Below are 15,985 nucleotides of genomic sequence, written 5' to 3'. Positions count from 1 at the left end.
ACGGCGGCGGTTGGGTCCGTTGGGAGAGCGGCCGGGGACCCCAGCAGCGGGCTTCGGGTCTCTCCGCTCCGTCCCCCGCCGTTTGCGTCTCCTGCTGACCCGGAGGTACCGCGGTGAGGACAGGAGCGGCCGCCCACCCCGTGCGCCGGGGCTTGGGTCCGAACAGCCGGCCCAGCCCAGGTCTCGGGTCAGGTAAAGGGAGGTTTAACGGGAGATACCATGGAGTGGTTGGGGTTGGAAGGGACCTTAAAGCCCACCCAGTGCCACCCCCTGCCCTGGGCAGGGACACCTCCCACCACACCACGTTGCTCCAAGCCCCGTCCAGCCTGGCCTTGAACCCCTCCAGGGATGGGGCAGCCACAGCTTCTCTGGGCAACCTGGGCCAGGGGCTCACCACCCTCACAGCAAACAATTTCTGCCTCAGATCTCACCTAAATCTCCCCTCTTCCAGTTTGAGGCCGTTACCCCGTGTCCTATCATTACACTCCCTGCTCCAGAGTCCCTCCCTATCCTTCCTGTAGGCCCCCTTTAGGGACTGGCAGGGGCTGGAAGGTCTCCCCGGAGCCTTCTCTTCTCCAGGCTGAACCCCCCCAGCTCTCTCAGCCTGTCCTCCCAGCAGAGGGGCTCCAGCCCTCCCAGCATCTCCGGGGCCTCCTCTGGCCCCGCTCCAACAGCTCCGTGTCCTTCTGCTGTTGGTGCCCCAGCGCTGGAGGCAGCACTGCAGGGGGGTCTCACAGAGCGGAGCAGAGGGGCAGAATCCCCCCCCTCGCGCTGCTGCCCACGCTGCTGGGGATGCAGCCCAGGCTGCGGGGGGGTTCTGGGCTGCCAGAGGACATTTCCGGGGCGTGTTGAGCTTCTCATCCACCGACACCCCCAAGTCCTTCTCCTCAGGGCTGCTCTCCAGCCATTCTCTGCCCAGCCTGGATTTGTGCTTGGGATATAGCAGTGTGCTCTAGAACATGAGTCTTGCCTAGAGAGCTCCCAGGTGACAGCAGCAAAACATGCAGGGCTGAAAGGTAAGGAGACTACAGCTCCTCTTGGGAGCCCACCGGGCTTGCAGTGAGGCAGGATGCAGGCTGTGCCTTGAACGGGCATGATCACCGCGTCCTCAGCGTGCCAGCTTCAAAAGGGGAAAAAGTGACTCCCCAGTGAATAGCCCCAGGTTGCTAGCTGTGAGCTGGCTTCATCATTTACTCATATGTTTTTTTAATCTGTAACAGGTTCTCCTACTAAGGCCTTTACACATTTTGACTGGAAGTTGGATTGGAAGTCAAATACCAACTTGGATGATGTTTGTCTAAATCACATATCTTAAAATGCAACCACAAAATGGAGACTCAGGCAAAGGCCTTGGAGGGGAGGTTACTGTGCAGGAGGTGTCAGGAGAGTCTGTGAATGACACCAGTAACAAAGCTACCCAAACACAAAATGAAGGCAGTTCTGTCAACACAGGTGAGCCCTTCCAGCTGTCTCCCTTGGGTGAATTTAGGGAACTTTAGTGAACATAAAGTCTAGAAACCAAGTCTGTCGTTACTCCCCTGGATACAGTATGAATTTATTGTTTCTCCCACTGAAGTCACTGAAAGTCTTGCCATAACTGAAGATTACTCAATTGCTATCTTCTTGTGCTTTTTTATGGTTTTCTTTTCTGTTTCATTTTCTTCTTGCTGGAGAGATACTTTTTCCCGTGTTGTAATCATACAGCTAGCGTGACCTCTAAATGTTTTAATTACAATCGTATTTAAATGAGCTGGTACAATCATTTTGTTTGTACTGTCTCTTTTTAAGTGTACAGACTAGAAGCGCAACTAGAAGGTCCAGAACAAGAATCTGAAGAGAAGAGTATTGAAAATGCAAGTAATCAAAGGCAGTCTAAAGACAGCTTGGAGTATAGCACTGGAGACCCCTTCCAACGAATGCAAAAGGGTAAATTTGTAGAGGATCTAGACTAACAAACAGTGCTGGAGATGACTCATACACCATTACTGTAGTCTCTTTACATGGAAAGTTAGTAGTCTTGTTAAACTCAAATTATTGTTAATTAAATGTAATCTATAGTAGCTGTCTAAGACCATAACAACATTGGTGCCAGTACTTTATTGTCACTGTATGTTATAATAATCTTAAGACTGGTGGGTACTACCCGACTTCCAGATCTAAAAAAAAATATGCAAATTTCAACAATTTATTTTGCTACTAATTTTACTACTTTGCCTTCTAAAAAAGTTGATCCTTTCCATAAAAATGCCAGCAACGCTTCCTTCTTGAAATTCATATTCAAACGCTCTTCAATATTTCTCTAAGGTAATTGCCAACGTGATACTTTTTCCCCACCCATGCTGTTAAACTGCAGCTTGTTTTCTCATTTACAAAGATGTTAAAACTCAAGAGAAGGCCATCAACTGTATGTCCAGAGCAGATCAACAGAATGAACAAAAATCAGATGGTGATCACAAATCGGTAACCAGCTCATTCAGTCAAAGGACAGAAGTAAAGAGCGGCTGTGTAAGGTAACACATTGTTTGTTGATGTTTTCTATTTAAATCTTGGCATCACTGAAGTCAATGGGAGTTTTGCTACTCTACATGCTAATGTTAATTCAGGAGAATAATTTTGAAGATGAACTTGAGAATAATTGATAAATCAGAAATATTGGTGATATTTCCAGCATCCGTTCAGCCTTTTTTTTTTATGTCCGCGGTAGCAAACTACATTCTAACTACCTGATGTAGTCTATTTTATGGATCTGGAGAAAATTGTGCAAATGCTTGTGGTTGTCTTTTGTCAGTAGAATTGACCGTTTTTCAGCATCGGTTCAGAGAATGCATTGTATTAATTCATCACAATGTAAATATTACAGTTGCCAAGATAATTTTTAGCAGAGGAAATCCGGAGGTACTTCAGATGGGTACCAATAAGACACAACTCCTTTGTAAGATCTGGCTATGATTTTTGGTCCAGCCTAACCGGCATATGCTGCAATGGCTGTTAATTAATATGAAATGAGATTATGTTATTGGGGAGTTATGAAATGGGATTATCCTCGTGTTATCTCTGATTAAGCACGTTGCAAGCAAATAATAAAATTAAACCCCATATCTGGTACTATTTAATAACTTTGTTGAAATCTGGTCACGTGGGCTTGTAATGGAGTGATATATAAGGAACAATGAATATTTACCCTCCATTCCTGTACCTGCGTGTTGGTGAAAATTCGCAAAGTTTACGTTGCTGCTACCGTTAACATAGCTGTGCTATTGGAGACAGTTACAGTCCTTCAAGGTCAAGGGAAAGCCTCTCACTGAGTTATCAGGAGGTAGGTTGGACTGTGCTTACCCAGAAAACTTCATTCTCCTGGGGTAATCAGCCTGGCACGCTTCAGAATTAAGTTCTTATGAAGAATGATGGCAGAGAGCAATAACTGCACATAAGATAGCGTTTTGAAGGAAAACATTTTATGATCCTATAAATTGCCCAAGGATGCTAATAATTTGATTAAACGCCACTATAAATAGCACAATGAAAAACAATGGGATATACTGCACGTAGCTAGCGTACGATAATGTAGCTGGGCTGACAGCACAAGAAAACAGAAAAAAGATTTTGCTCACAGTTTATAAATCTTTCATTCCTTCAGAGATTTATGTCAGGCATACAGGGCAGTTGCAGGCTGACAAACGTATTTCACATTGCCCCAGGAACTCTATTGACTAATTGACTATTACAGTTTTGTTCTTCAACAATACTGAGATTTTTAGTGTAGTAAGTAAATAAATCTAAAAGCAAATTCATTATGATAGGTTTAACTTTCATTGAAGTTAAAGTTGAAGTTTCATTTTAACTTTCATTAACTGCCTTTACTCAAGTTTTTTTGTTATTTTCAAAATATCTTCATGCCAAGAAAATCTTAGTGTTACAGACCTTAGGCCTAAAAATACTTATGACCACAAACGCAAAGTTCAATTTGTTAAGATGAAATTTAGAAGCAGAAGGTAATTTTGGATCATTTAACATTATACTTTAAGTGAGGGATATTTACTAGACATTTGATTCTGGAATTTTGTTTTACAGAATCTAATCTTTCTAAGCAGGAAGATACAGGTATTTTCGGCTTTGGAATGTTTTTGCTAAGTGTTTTCTTGATGGGTTCCCAAGTTTCTTGTCTGTAATGTTACTAAATTTTATGTAGCCCTGAACACCTTGCCTCCAAAATGAATGTCCTCTCCTGTCAATGTCCTGTCATTTCTTGCAAAGTCCCTGCTTGGGGACTACCAGCTCTATGAAACTGTTGACCCAGTGCTGGCACAGAGTCCCACATAATGGTATAAGTCACCCCATCAGCGGCTCTTTGCTGCAATCCATTTCTGTTTGCAGAGTTTTCAGGCCACCCATGTACTTTCTGATGGCTTCGGGGCTTTGCTGTCCAGCTGACTGCCCTGTGCAGCTGTGGCCTCGTTTGGCCACTGTTGGCTGCCAGCCCAAGTGCTTTGCCCCTGCACCTCTGCTGTTTCACGCTGTAGCTCTCTGCCCAGTGCCTCTTGCTGAGTCCTCTGTCTCAGTGCTATTCCAGAGTCGGCATTTCATTAAAACGTTAGGTTGATAACTGTTGATTTTTCTAGTCTGAGAAAAATGTTGCGTATTGGCTATGCCACCAAAGGTCCTGCACCAAAGCAGCAAGGATTGGAGCAAAGAACTGGAGAGGAAGGAACCAGAATCTAACATAGAACCATGCTGCTCTTTTCCAAGAAGATGGACTCTCTAGTTCCCTACCCGCTTTCCTACGTACTCTCTGGTTTTTAGCAGAAGAGCCTGGTAACTCACTTCCAACAGGTAGAAATGGAAAACCACTCTAAAAAACTACTACTGCTTTTTTATTTGGAGTATAGCCTTGAAAGCTGTAGCTATTTCTCTTGCATAAAAGAGCTATTAATGATGTTGCGTTGAAATCTGTTAAAAAACACAAAGATTTCAGAATGTGCACTGAAATGCATTTTTTGTTTTGCTTCTGCTTCCCGTTATTATTTTAGAATGACAAAAAAGATTCTGCGAGAAATCTGTAAACAGCAGAAATTATACTTGACCCCATACTTAAATGATACACTTTACTTACATTATAAAGGTAAGATGTGGATGTGACTGTTTAGATTTATCATTCTAAGTGGTATTTTAGCTCAGCATCTATTTTACGTCTCACCGAAGTAAGGTATCTAATCATTCTTTTAAATTAGAAACATAATTTAATTTTACATACATTAGTGCAATTGTGAAACCAAATGAGTCAACATGAAGGTAGAAAAGTGAACTGATTATAGACCTAATTCACATTGTGGAGTCTTTCAAAGGATCAATAGGAATCAAGGGAAACTTTTTTTTTTTCTCCCCAAAACATTAGCTTCTAAGAAATGTCTTAAAATACTGGTCTAGGTTGCATTCAGAGGAAAATACTTGTATTTCTCAAATGTGTTTTTATAAAGAAGCTGTTTTCCAGCTTTGGGGACTTTTTACTGCCAAATAAAAATGGTCAGGAAGGAAACAAACAGTAAAGACTCGCCGCATGTTCTCAAATGCTACTGAAAGTAAAAGAAGTTGCTAGAATGAACACGGATTGTCCTCTTATGATCTTTGAGCAGGTTTTTGGATGATACGGTTAGCTGGTTCAGGTTAGCATAAGAATTGTTTTAAATAAATAGCACATGCTAAATCTACCTTCTACCTTTGGCCTTGGTTTTGCTATTTTCTCAATATGTACGAGGTATAGACCAGAACAGGTACCTATATGGTTTTGCCCTTTATGAGCCAGGTACTGTACCATTAATTCAGTGGAAATATTGGCAGCAACTTGAGTACAAGTGTTCTCACAGGCTCTTTTCAGTAGCAGTGGTTTAATGAAATTTACTCTTCCAAAGACTTGTTTTCAGCCAATGCAATTTAATTTTAAAACATCTTTTTCTGCAGGATTTGACCGCCTGGAAAATCTTGAAGAGTATACTGGATTGAAGTGTTTATGGCTGGAATGCAATGGCTTAACGAAAATTGAGAATTTGGAGGCTCTGACAGAGTTGCGTTGCCTCTACTTGCAACTCAATTTGATTAGCAAAATTGAAAACCTTGAACCCTTACAAAAGCTGGATTCCCTCAATATCAGTAACAACTACGTTAAGACCATTGAGAATCTCTGTAAGAACTGTTGGTGCAACATGGTTTAACCTATAATGAGTCCATATTCCTAAGCTTTGACTAAGTTAAGCTATTATTAGTGGCAGTAGTTGCAACGGGTTTTTTAATTCATGTTAGACTTTTGCACAATCTCCCATACCAAAGTCCACAAGGCTTCTGATGAAGAGTTAAACCTATGTATTTTGCAATAGGTGAGAATACAGAAAAGACATAGTAATTACTTTCACGTGATACCTAGGACAATTAAGTAGTTTTTCCTCACTTCTTAATACCATCTCAGTACTTACCTGCATTGCAGACAGGCTGACAATCCAGTTTTCAGCATTCACTTTGCAGTCAAGATGCGCTTTGGCAGTTACAGACATGATTACGAAATCTTTTATGTCTGTTAAAGGATTTATTCCATCTTCAGCAGAAAATAAAAAAGAATTCCTCTACATTATCAATTGTAGATGTTAGATGTAGAACTCTGTAGTACAATACTCTTGTATTCCAAGTCACCCACCCTCAATAAATTATACCGGTCCATCTTCCTTGGGAATACAAGCTCTTGCTTTTGTGTAACTGACTAGTTTGAAAAGTGAATTAAAAACAACCACCATCGTAAAACCAAAGAACTATTTTTCCTGGGGTGAAGAAAGCAGCTTTGGAGCCCTAGCCAAAACATACATAGAGTAGAATAAAAAATTTAGGCAAAAAGCTCCCAATTCAATAGAAACAATTATTTTGACAATGCAGTTTTCTACTTGCTCCAGAAAATCCTCCGTGAAGCAACGACTCTTACCTTTCCCCTCGTTGTCCGACAGCTTGTCTGAAAGTCCTGCAGACTCTACAGATCGCTCACAATAAGTTACAAGCGGTGGAAGACATACAGCACTTGCAAGAGTGTCTGAGTATTTCTGTCCTCGATCTTTCCCACAACAATCTAAGTGATCCAAATGTTATAACTATTCTGGAGACCATGCCTAATTTGGTAAGCTGAATATAGCTGGGGGTTTGTATCATGTAGGTGGGTGAATCCCATTAAATGGTTTTGTCGCGTGGTCCAGGGCACAATAGGTATCGGTCTAAAAGAAATGTTATTAAACATTATTTGTTTGGGTTTTTTTTCTAGATTACCTGTAACACCCAGGATGTTTTATTCACTTCTTGGTTTTGAAATGATAGGGAAAGAGCATATCCAGATTGGGGTATTTTTTGCTGCTTGACTTTAAAAATTGTTTCCCTTGTTTCTCTAGCGTGTGCTGAATTTGATGGGAAACCAAGTGATAAAGAAAATTGCTAATTATAGAAAAACACTTATTGTTCGACTAAAACAACTGACATACCTGGATGACAGACCAGTTTTCCCAAAGGACAGGTAAGAAACAGAGGCATCATCTTTACCTTTACACAGTACTAAAGCTCAAATGCTAATGAGCACTCACCCATGTTTTGTCACAGAAGAAAAGGAAGATTGACTGGTATAATTTATTGAGGGTGGGTGACTTGGAATACAAGAGTATTGTACTACAGAGTTCTACATCTAACATACCTAGGAAAAAAACCATCTATTTTTTAACATGAGAATTAATTCTTGAACAGAGTTGTTTTACGCTAAGTCTGTAGACCAGGGGCAAATCGTGATTTCAACAGAAGCTGAACGAGCGTCTGGAAAAGCAGAGCCAAGATGAGCACTCCTGGCAGATCTCTGGTGGTGTAGTCACCTGCATTTGGATATCTTGGTTCTTTTGTTGCAGTTCTGCGTAAAAGATACGATACATGTGCATCCCTGTTGTGTAAGGGATTGTCATTGATGTATGCTTTTTTTTTTTTAACCCTTGCAGCTATTTTATGCTGTTGCAAGCTATTTTAAATTTCTCTTTTATTACAAAGATGGGGTTTTATAGCTATATTACGGTGAGCTTTTGTGTTTTCATTAGAGCCTGTGCAGAAGCCTGGGCTGTTGGAGGGCTTGAAGCTGAGAAAGCAGAAAGGGAAAAATGGGAAACCAGAGAGAGAAAAAAAATCCAAGATAGTATCGATGCTTTAGCAGCAATCAGGCAAAAAGCAGAGGAAAAGAAAAGACAAAAGTCTGTGGAAGAAAGAGATGAAAGTGCAAAACGTGGAAATGGAGGTGCAACAGACATCCTAGAAGGTTTGTTGTTACTGTTTTGAAAGATGGCTGTGTCTGCTTCAATTTGAATGTTTAAAATAAATGAATAGTTCCCGAATGTTCAGAAGCAGGCTGATGCGATTTTTGGAATATGTTTATGAATCTTCTTTTCCCATACTAAGTACTTTATTAATCTTATTGTATCTTAGATTAACGACAATGATTTTAAGCAATCATCTCCCTTCTCACTGCTGATGAAACAGAAAAACAAAAAACTACTTTTTGTCCCAGCATTTCAAGCTCTTGTGCCCTTTAGCAGAGCAACCAGATGCTGGTCAGGGTTCCAGCAGGCGTTCATGGGTGGAGGCAAGCAATTACACCCCAGCCGTGATACTTCCCCAAGATGCAGAACAGGGCTGGCTTCAGTAGGCATGTGGGCTCCAGTAAGTCCCAGTGCTAACCGCCTCACCAGTCCCCATCCAGGCACCTCTCCGCCGCTGCGTTCACCAACAGTAAGAGCTTCAGCCTAGAGCCGGCAGCAGTGGTAACACAGGCAGTAAAAAGGTCTTTAATGATTTGCTTCACTTACTGCCCTTTTTTATGCCACAAATTCTCCAGTCACATTATTCGGGGAGGCATACATTTACTGCCAGTAATAGGTCCCAACCTCACCTTTCTAGAGAAGTATGTGTGTTTCAGGATAAATAGGATTGAAGGCAAATAAGGCAGTGCTGCAGTGCAGAGTAACTGCAGCATTTGTCACTGATCCATCAAAATGCTTAAACATATACTTAAATATGTAGTCACTTGTGAGTCTTCTCAAAGTTATCTATAGATGCCAGACGATTATTTACTATAGTGTTTTCCCTCGATGAGTTTTTTTGCTTGGGAACTGTGTTTGCTGGGGAGTTGGGACGGGGAAACCCACAACATTGCTGCGGTCTTGGGAGGACTGCCGGCTGATCCATGAATAGCTGCTCAAAGTAGGAGCTTCTGATGCATATTTTAGGCCAAACTATTAAGATCACATAGTAAAGTTTGGATATTTAGAATGAGTAACTCAGCAGCTGTAATGAACATGTTTCTTCTGTACTAGCACCGACAAATTCATATGACAGTGATGGAAATTCTAATGCATCAGAGACTTCAAATATAGCAGAAAAGGAAGAAACTCAAGAGAAGAATGAGAAACTTAGAAATGAAAATTTTGATGCTCGTGATGAAGTGACAACACTTCTACCAAATAGGGAAGATGACACAGATTTCCCATCTGGAAATATTCCTGCTAGGATTCAAGAGGATGCACAAGAATCAGACTCTTACAAATACTCAAACTTCAACAAGATGACAGACGGTAATGTACACAGCGAAGAATCAAACCAAACTGAGGAAGCAGAGACGATGAGCCGAGCTCTGTCTTAGTGTAGCACCGCCTCTGCCGTGATTCAGTCCAACTGATTCATAGATAAGAACTTCGCATTAGATTTCCACAGTGACTACTTGAAAATCAAGTAATACTGGATAAAATATTCTTTAAATACAACAAACAAAAAAAATGTGGAGGGCTTAACCTGCAACTTCTGCTACTTAAAGTGGAATTCCACTTCTCCTACGTCCCAGGTTTAGCGCCAGGACAGGAGAGCTTACAGGCTTCCATTGCTCCCCCAGAAACTGTGGGGTCTGTCTGCCAGCAGAAGCTGGACGTCACTCTAGAGGTGGTTTTTGTGCCTTCACAGGTGGAAGAATGCTTTTGTAGATTTGTGAAATATGTTATCGCAAAATGCAAATACTAATGTATACAATGTAAGGGAGACCAAGAATATGATGGAAAGCTGTGAATTCTGCAGTGGTAGCCGGGTCCCCAGCAGTTTGGTTCTGCAGTGCTTGCTGTTGCCATATAGAAAGTCTTTTATTCAGTTAGTTCTCTGCATCTGACTACTGTTTATTCTATAGATCTAGCAAGAGACAAGGCAGTTACTGAAAAGGCCATGCTTCCGGAACTGGATGAATATGCTGAAATTGAACAGATCAAAATGGAGACACCGGAGAAACTTTATCTTGACGTATGTATTGGATTCAGATTTTGGGAAGGTCAGGGTGGGTATTGTCTGCTCCCAAATGAATTCTTGTAACATCCTGGCTAATAAAACTATATGGCCAGGTTTCTAAAAATGGTCTACTATTAGGAAAAGTAAAAGGAAAGAAAGAAAAAAACCCCAAAAGTAAAGTTGTAGGGGTATTTCTTCTCTCCAGTGCAGCACGTTTAAAGAATTTACCACTGCTTCCAAAGTTTATTTTGTCCTTTGGCCATAAATCACCTGAAGTTGACCTTCTATCTCTGTGATATCTCAGAGGGCTCTCATTTAAAAAACAGAAATCACAACAAAAAGAATCTAATGGATACATGCGTCCTCATAGGCAAAACTCAAATGAAATATGCAGCTAAAAATGTGAACTGTTGCAGAAAAAGTATAAGGAAGAAATAGCCACCCAGTCACTGTAAATGTTAGCTAGCAGCATCAGATATTATAAATTCATTCTCAAAATAGAACTTTTAGGAATATTTCCAGGAAAAGCAGAACGTGCATTATTCAGGTATATAATTAGCAATTTATATATTTAATACAGTCTTTATTATCTAAGATTTCTATCTATTGATGCAAACATTTAAACATGTTTAACCACATTTAACCATGAGGAGGACATGGGTAATGGCAGTGAAAAATACAGCAAATACATGGCACCGCAGCACGCTCCTTTGCTCAAACTTGAACGCAGTCCAAAAGGAACTCTTCAGCATACGTGCATGGACTGGCTTTTCACACATAAAAAGTGTGACTATTCTAATTCTACAGAAGCAAAAACCAAACCCAAATCACACGCTAATACACATTTCAGTGTTCTATGCTACTTCCTTCTCCAAATGACACTTAGTAATGGAAAGAGCTTCTCCCAACACCCTCCAATACTTACGCTATTGCAGATTTTCCAAGGAGGCTTAGCGCTGACATAGCAGGGAACAGCCGTGACGATGCCAATGGAGAGAAGCTCTGGAGCAGCACTGTCCTCTTTATTCACATCCTGGAGTCCGTAGATACCCTCAGTAGTAATATAAGGGAGAAAAGTGGAGGAGGATTTGTAATGCGGTGGTTATGACATCCCTCTATCAAGCAGAAACAAGCCCATGTTGCTGCACATGCCTGGGTGGTGTTTGAACTACATTCTCTGTACCTAAACTAGGATCACTTTTAGCAAGCGATTTTGGATTGATCTGCAAATGCGCCCTGCTGATTGGAACAAGACTGACAGCTTTCCTGTTGACATCAGATTCCACCCATTAGCATTAGTCTCAAATCTTCATTTGTACATTTCTAATGCTATTCTTACAAACCTGTGTGCCTTCAGAGTCCCTTTTCCCACTGATGAATCATCTTGTGCTTGTCCTCAGGAACTGCCCGATTTAGAAGATATAGATGTAAGTGAATTTCCCCCAGAAGAGGAAATCTTTGCTCAAAAGGTAAGATTCTTATTAATTCTAGTGATGAAGCTTGCCTAAACACATTTACAAATGTTTTGCAAAATGAGGATAATCATCTAAGTTGTGACATGCTGTTTTGGGAAATACAATCGGTTATGCACTTATAAACTAAAATGGATGTTTCAGCGGATCTTCTCTATCCACTTGTAACTCCTTTTTTAATTTGATTTTTTATATTATTGCATTGCAAAAATAGGAGAATGAAAAACCTAAGATCAAGCAATGCAGCAGTTAAATAAGATTAATTTCTTAGTAGCATGTAGTGTTTTAATGAAGATTGCTCTTAAAATGTACTTTACCAGTACTAATACGCTGCAAAGGACTGAATAGATAGTACAAATCACCTACTGCTGAATAAAATCAGACTTTTCAACTGAAAACACAGGGAGATTGAAACTCCTCTGCTCCACCTGGGGCTGGCCAGATACAGGCCCACACCAGTGTTGTGCTCGGACTGATCTGCTAGGCAAAAACCTAGAAGCAGAAACAAGAGGAAAAAGAAAACGACAGAGATTAAAAGCCTGGCTCCAATTCTAGTGCTGATGTAGACTCCTCCTTGCCTTGCTGGAGCCAGAGACTGATGCAGTACGTGTTTTCACAAGTCCCTCCAAGATAACGCAAACCTTTCCTACAGTCAGTGTAAGGCCTGGGATTTATTCACTCTTTTGGCCACAGACTCCTAACAGCGTTGCAAAATGCCTTGGCCAGCAAAGCCTACAATTAAGATAAGGGAACAAAGAGGATTATTGAAGGAGTATGTGTTAGCAGCTCTCACACTCGAAAGGGTGTTCAGTTCTTAACAAGACAAAGAAGCCCACGCATTGCTGAAATTCGTCTGCTTTTTATGAACTGGTAATAGTCTATGATCAGTTCGTCGCTGGTGCCTGAGAAATAGTTAACCCGAGATTTGTCCACAAAGAAGCAGAGCTATGGGTATGAAGCACGTCCCATACCTTTTGGGAGAACAGCACAGCAAAGCCGACAGCTGTTACGTGGAGCCAGGAGATAGTTACCCACCTTTTTGCTTTTACATCTAGAGTAACATATTTTCAATTGTTTTCTACCTTTATGGCAGGAATGTCACCCAAAGATTGAAATAATTTCTGAAATGACAAATGACAGCGATTCTGCATTAGAGGAAAACAATAAAAGCATGTTTGAGAATTCAGTAGGAGAAGAAATTTCAACAGCAATTTTTTCAAATGTGCGTAAGATACATAAAGAGCATGAAAAGGAGCACTTAAGACCCCTTGTTGAAAGCTTCGTCACAGAGCCTGCTAATCCACACAGATACCTGGAGATCGTACATAGACAAGCAACCCCCTCAAAACCCTTGATACAAGAGGTTGTCACTGAACCCGAGGGTAATCTGCTGTTGTCACCCGTCTGCGATCGACCAGGTGGCTCAAGCCCATGGGAAGGGGACGGTAAGATTACAGTGACATAATTAACCACAGAGGAAAAGGTGGGTGGCACATTCACAGTGACAGTTCAGCTCTTGTTGAAAACATTTTTGATCCACTTTTAGTTAACAATCACCTCTTCCTTTTATTTATGTGGGAACGCTAATAAATTAGGAATTAAAATGCTATTTTCTGTTTTTCCATACAGAAGTTCTTGCTGAGTTTTATTTAAATGGTTTTTAAAGATTGGGCTCTACATTTCTTTTTCCAGTATTAAAGACCACCGGTGAGTTTCATTTGCCTTTTGCCTTCATGCTTTAACAGGGAAAGGCAGTGATGGGGAAATGGTGTGCCTGGCCGAGGGCGAAGGACGGCCTCACGAAGCACAAGGTGAGAAGGACCCTGAGAGCGAATTAGATTAAAAAAAATACAGACCTAATCCGGAGCACAGTGCCTGGCTGATTGCATGCGGTTATGCTCAAAATGCGGAGTTCAGCGCCGGGACCCTTAGTTAAAGCTGACGTAACACTTACTGAGGTATAAAAACCCACCACCTTCAGGCGGGGGGAGGCTGCTGTGGCCTCCAGCATCCCCCCCTGAGGGCAGAGCCTGTGGCTGCGTCAGCGTGAGAAGAGCCCGCAGCCCTCTGTGACCCGCAGGGAGCCAGCGCCCGTGGCCCCACTGCCAAACCTGCCGGGGGTCCCTCGGCTCCAAGCTCTTCGGGGCAGCTAGCAGCGTTCGCTGCCTTTGAAAGCGAGGGCACTACTGTTTTAACGTTAAATTCCACTCTCTCATGTCATTTTTCCCCTTGCATCCTTCTAGAAATTACTCAGTTAAATGTTTATATCTTTGGGTTTCATTACGTACATAATGAAATGTAGTTTCAGTCCATAATGCAACATGTTTCTGTCATTTGGGCTAAATAAAGATTCTACCTGTAGCCAAATATATTTTAACTTGTATCATCTCCTTACAAATGTATGGCATATCAGACAGACTTCAACGACAAATGGAGATTGCTTCTTAAGAGGGTATTTTACAGATCTGATATTCATAGACATTATGATTGTTTATGCAAAAATAGATGCAGAAATAGTGTCCGTGCACGGAAAACACAGTTTTACCTTTCAGGGCAGTCTGTGATGAAACATAAACTTAGCTCTGCCATTTTCATCCTTTTTCCTTGTGAGAAGTGTCTCAGGATCTCGATTTCGAATATAACAGAAAACTAAATTGGTCAGTAGTGGCAGAAAGACAGCCTTGGCGTAACAAGCTGCCCAAAGGAATTCTTCCATTGGCTTCTCGTTTACATCGCAGCGGTATCTTGTGCCAAAGTGAAACAGAAGATAACAGCAGGGATGCCCCAGCTGGGTTCTCTCTTCTTCCCTTTCCCCTTCCCCGGGCCTTCTCCCCTTTCTGAGCTGGAGAATAAAACGAGGCGGTGGAGGCTGCTGGAGAGCAGCCCTTCCTCTGCGACACCGCAAAAAGGGTTGGGGGAAACGGACAACTCTTGGCCAATTCTGCCGAGGCTTTAACGGCTCTCATTCGCTTCACACGGATGCGGCTGTGCTAGGCAGGCAGAAAACAATTGTACGCTGCTTAAGCGCCACATAAAAGCATCGGCCTCATCGGCGACGGCTGATGCTGTTTTTGTGGCATAGCCACCCAGCGCAGTGGCAGCAGCAGAAGGCAGGCTTTAGGTGACCTCGCCCCACTAATCATACCCAAATTTAGGTGGATGTCTTTTTTCATATTTCTATAAATCTCTAATAATTTGTAATAAATAAAATTGCACCGGCCCCGTACGTGTGCACATTTAAAGAAAAAAAAATTACTAGGGACTTGTTGAAAAGCTGTATTTCCAATTAGCTGGGTTTAGGTGCCATCTGGTGGTAAAAGAACCCGTCCTAACTAGAATGCAAAATCATCGTAAGAGCTCTCAGGGGAAACAACACGATTGCTTTAAACTCCAGCCACCGTCCGTGAGTGAAAACACACTGGTAAAACCCTTGGCCTCCAGGACAGAGCAGGAGCAAATTTAAAAAAGTAATTCTAAGAGTGAAGTTTGAGCTCTATTGTCACTAAAAGCAAGAAAAAAAAAAAGATTAAAAAAAAGTGAGTCAAGAACTATCGATTCTTTGACTCTGATCCTGACGGTACCTGACATCCTCACACCGCCCAGCGTTTCAGTTTGAAGACCTCGGCTGCTGCCTGAGCTGTGTTTAATCGCCCCATTTTACAGGCCAGATCTCTGCCGTTTAGCGGCGCTGAGCACAGCCACCAGTGGCACCCGCGTTATCTCACTGGGGCATCTTCCTGGGGGCTCTTCACTTGAGCAGGACTTGGGAAGGAGGGAAAGAGAAAGGGGTAGGCGAAAGTAGTGAGAGGAATGCCAGAGCAGGACTAAATGAGAAAAAAGAAACGTATTTAATTAGTGTTTTCTGTAAAACTTTACAAATGTACAGCATAGTGCAAAAAACGCAGTGTCAGCACATCACCTTCAAGTAAAATTAACAATGTAAAAAGCCAAGGAACGCAAGCTTGCTTCCTCCCAGGAGCGGCTCCCGAATACTGTTCCTGCCGGTTCCTCTCTCACCGTCAAGCTCCAATCTCATGGTTACAGCAGAGCAAAAAGCCTAAAGGAAAACCCAAGAACCATCCCAAGCGGCTGCGCGCAGCGGGGGCGATCTGCTGCCGGCACGAGAAAAACTGGCGCAGCCTGAGAAGACGGTGCCAGGCATCCTGGGTGGTTGAGCTGCACTTTTGTCTGCT

At 42.1% G+C, this 15,985-nt stretch overlaps 1 protein-coding gene across 3 annotated transcripts; it reads left to right on the top strand.

Annotated features, from left to right (window-relative positions):
* Positions 1-42: 42 nt before the first annotated feature.
* DNAAF1 (dynein axonemal assembly factor 1) lies at positions 43-14,237 on the top strand. Of its 3 annotated transcripts, XR_008466397.1 has the most exons (15): positions 43-192; positions 1,221-1,452; positions 1,789-1,926; positions 2,375-2,510; positions 5,028-5,119; positions 5,956-6,177; positions 6,984-7,150; positions 7,416-7,537; positions 8,100-8,314; positions 9,369-9,626; positions 10,226-10,335; positions 11,721-11,789; positions 12,886-13,014; positions 13,101-13,237; positions 13,538-13,642. XR_008466397.1 is itself a non-coding variant. In XM_054201244.1 (14 exons), exons 2-14 carry the CDS (start codon positions 1,317-1,319, stop codon positions 13,633-13,635), a joined length of 2,115 nt encoding a protein of 704 aa, XP_054057219.1. In that variant the 5' UTR covers positions 43-192; positions 1,221-1,316; the 3' UTR covers positions 13,636-14,237. The 3 variants fall into 3 exon arrangements, 2 of the variants coding, with proteins under 2 accessions (XP_054057219.1, XP_054057221.1); XM_054201244.1 differs by having other exon boundaries at positions 12,886-13,237; positions 13,538-14,237; XM_054201246.1 differs by lacking the exon at positions 13,538-13,642 and having other exon boundaries at positions 13,101-13,250.
* Positions 14,238-15,985: the final 1,748 nt, after the last annotated feature.

Source organism: Rissa tridactyla, chromosome 4 (genome assembly GCF_028500815.1).
Source record: "Rissa tridactyla isolate bRisTri1 chromosome 4, bRisTri1.patW.cur.20221130, whole genome shotgun sequence".
Lineage (NCBI taxonomy): Eukaryota > Metazoa > Chordata > Aves > Charadriiformes > Laridae > Rissa > Rissa tridactyla.
The sequence above is the reverse complement of the archived record's forward strand: the minus strand, read 5'-3'. Positions and strand labels throughout refer to the sequence as shown.

What these genes read in the sequence shown, in the direction of transcription:
- DNAAF1 (XM_054201244.1), top strand. Translation starts at nt 1,317, where the DNA reads ATGCAACCACAAAATGGAGACTCAGGCAAAGGCCTTGGAGGGGAGGTT. An exon ending in ACTTTACTTACATTATAAAG is followed by an intron (nt 5,120 to 5,955) that starts GTAAGATGTGGA and finishes CTTTTTCTGCAG; the next exon opens with GATTTGACCGCCTGGAAAAT. An exon ending in AAGCCCATGGGAAGGGGACG is followed by an intron (nt 13,238 to 13,537) that starts GTAAGATTACAG and finishes ATGCTTTAACAG; the next exon opens with GGAAAGGCAGTGATGGGGAA.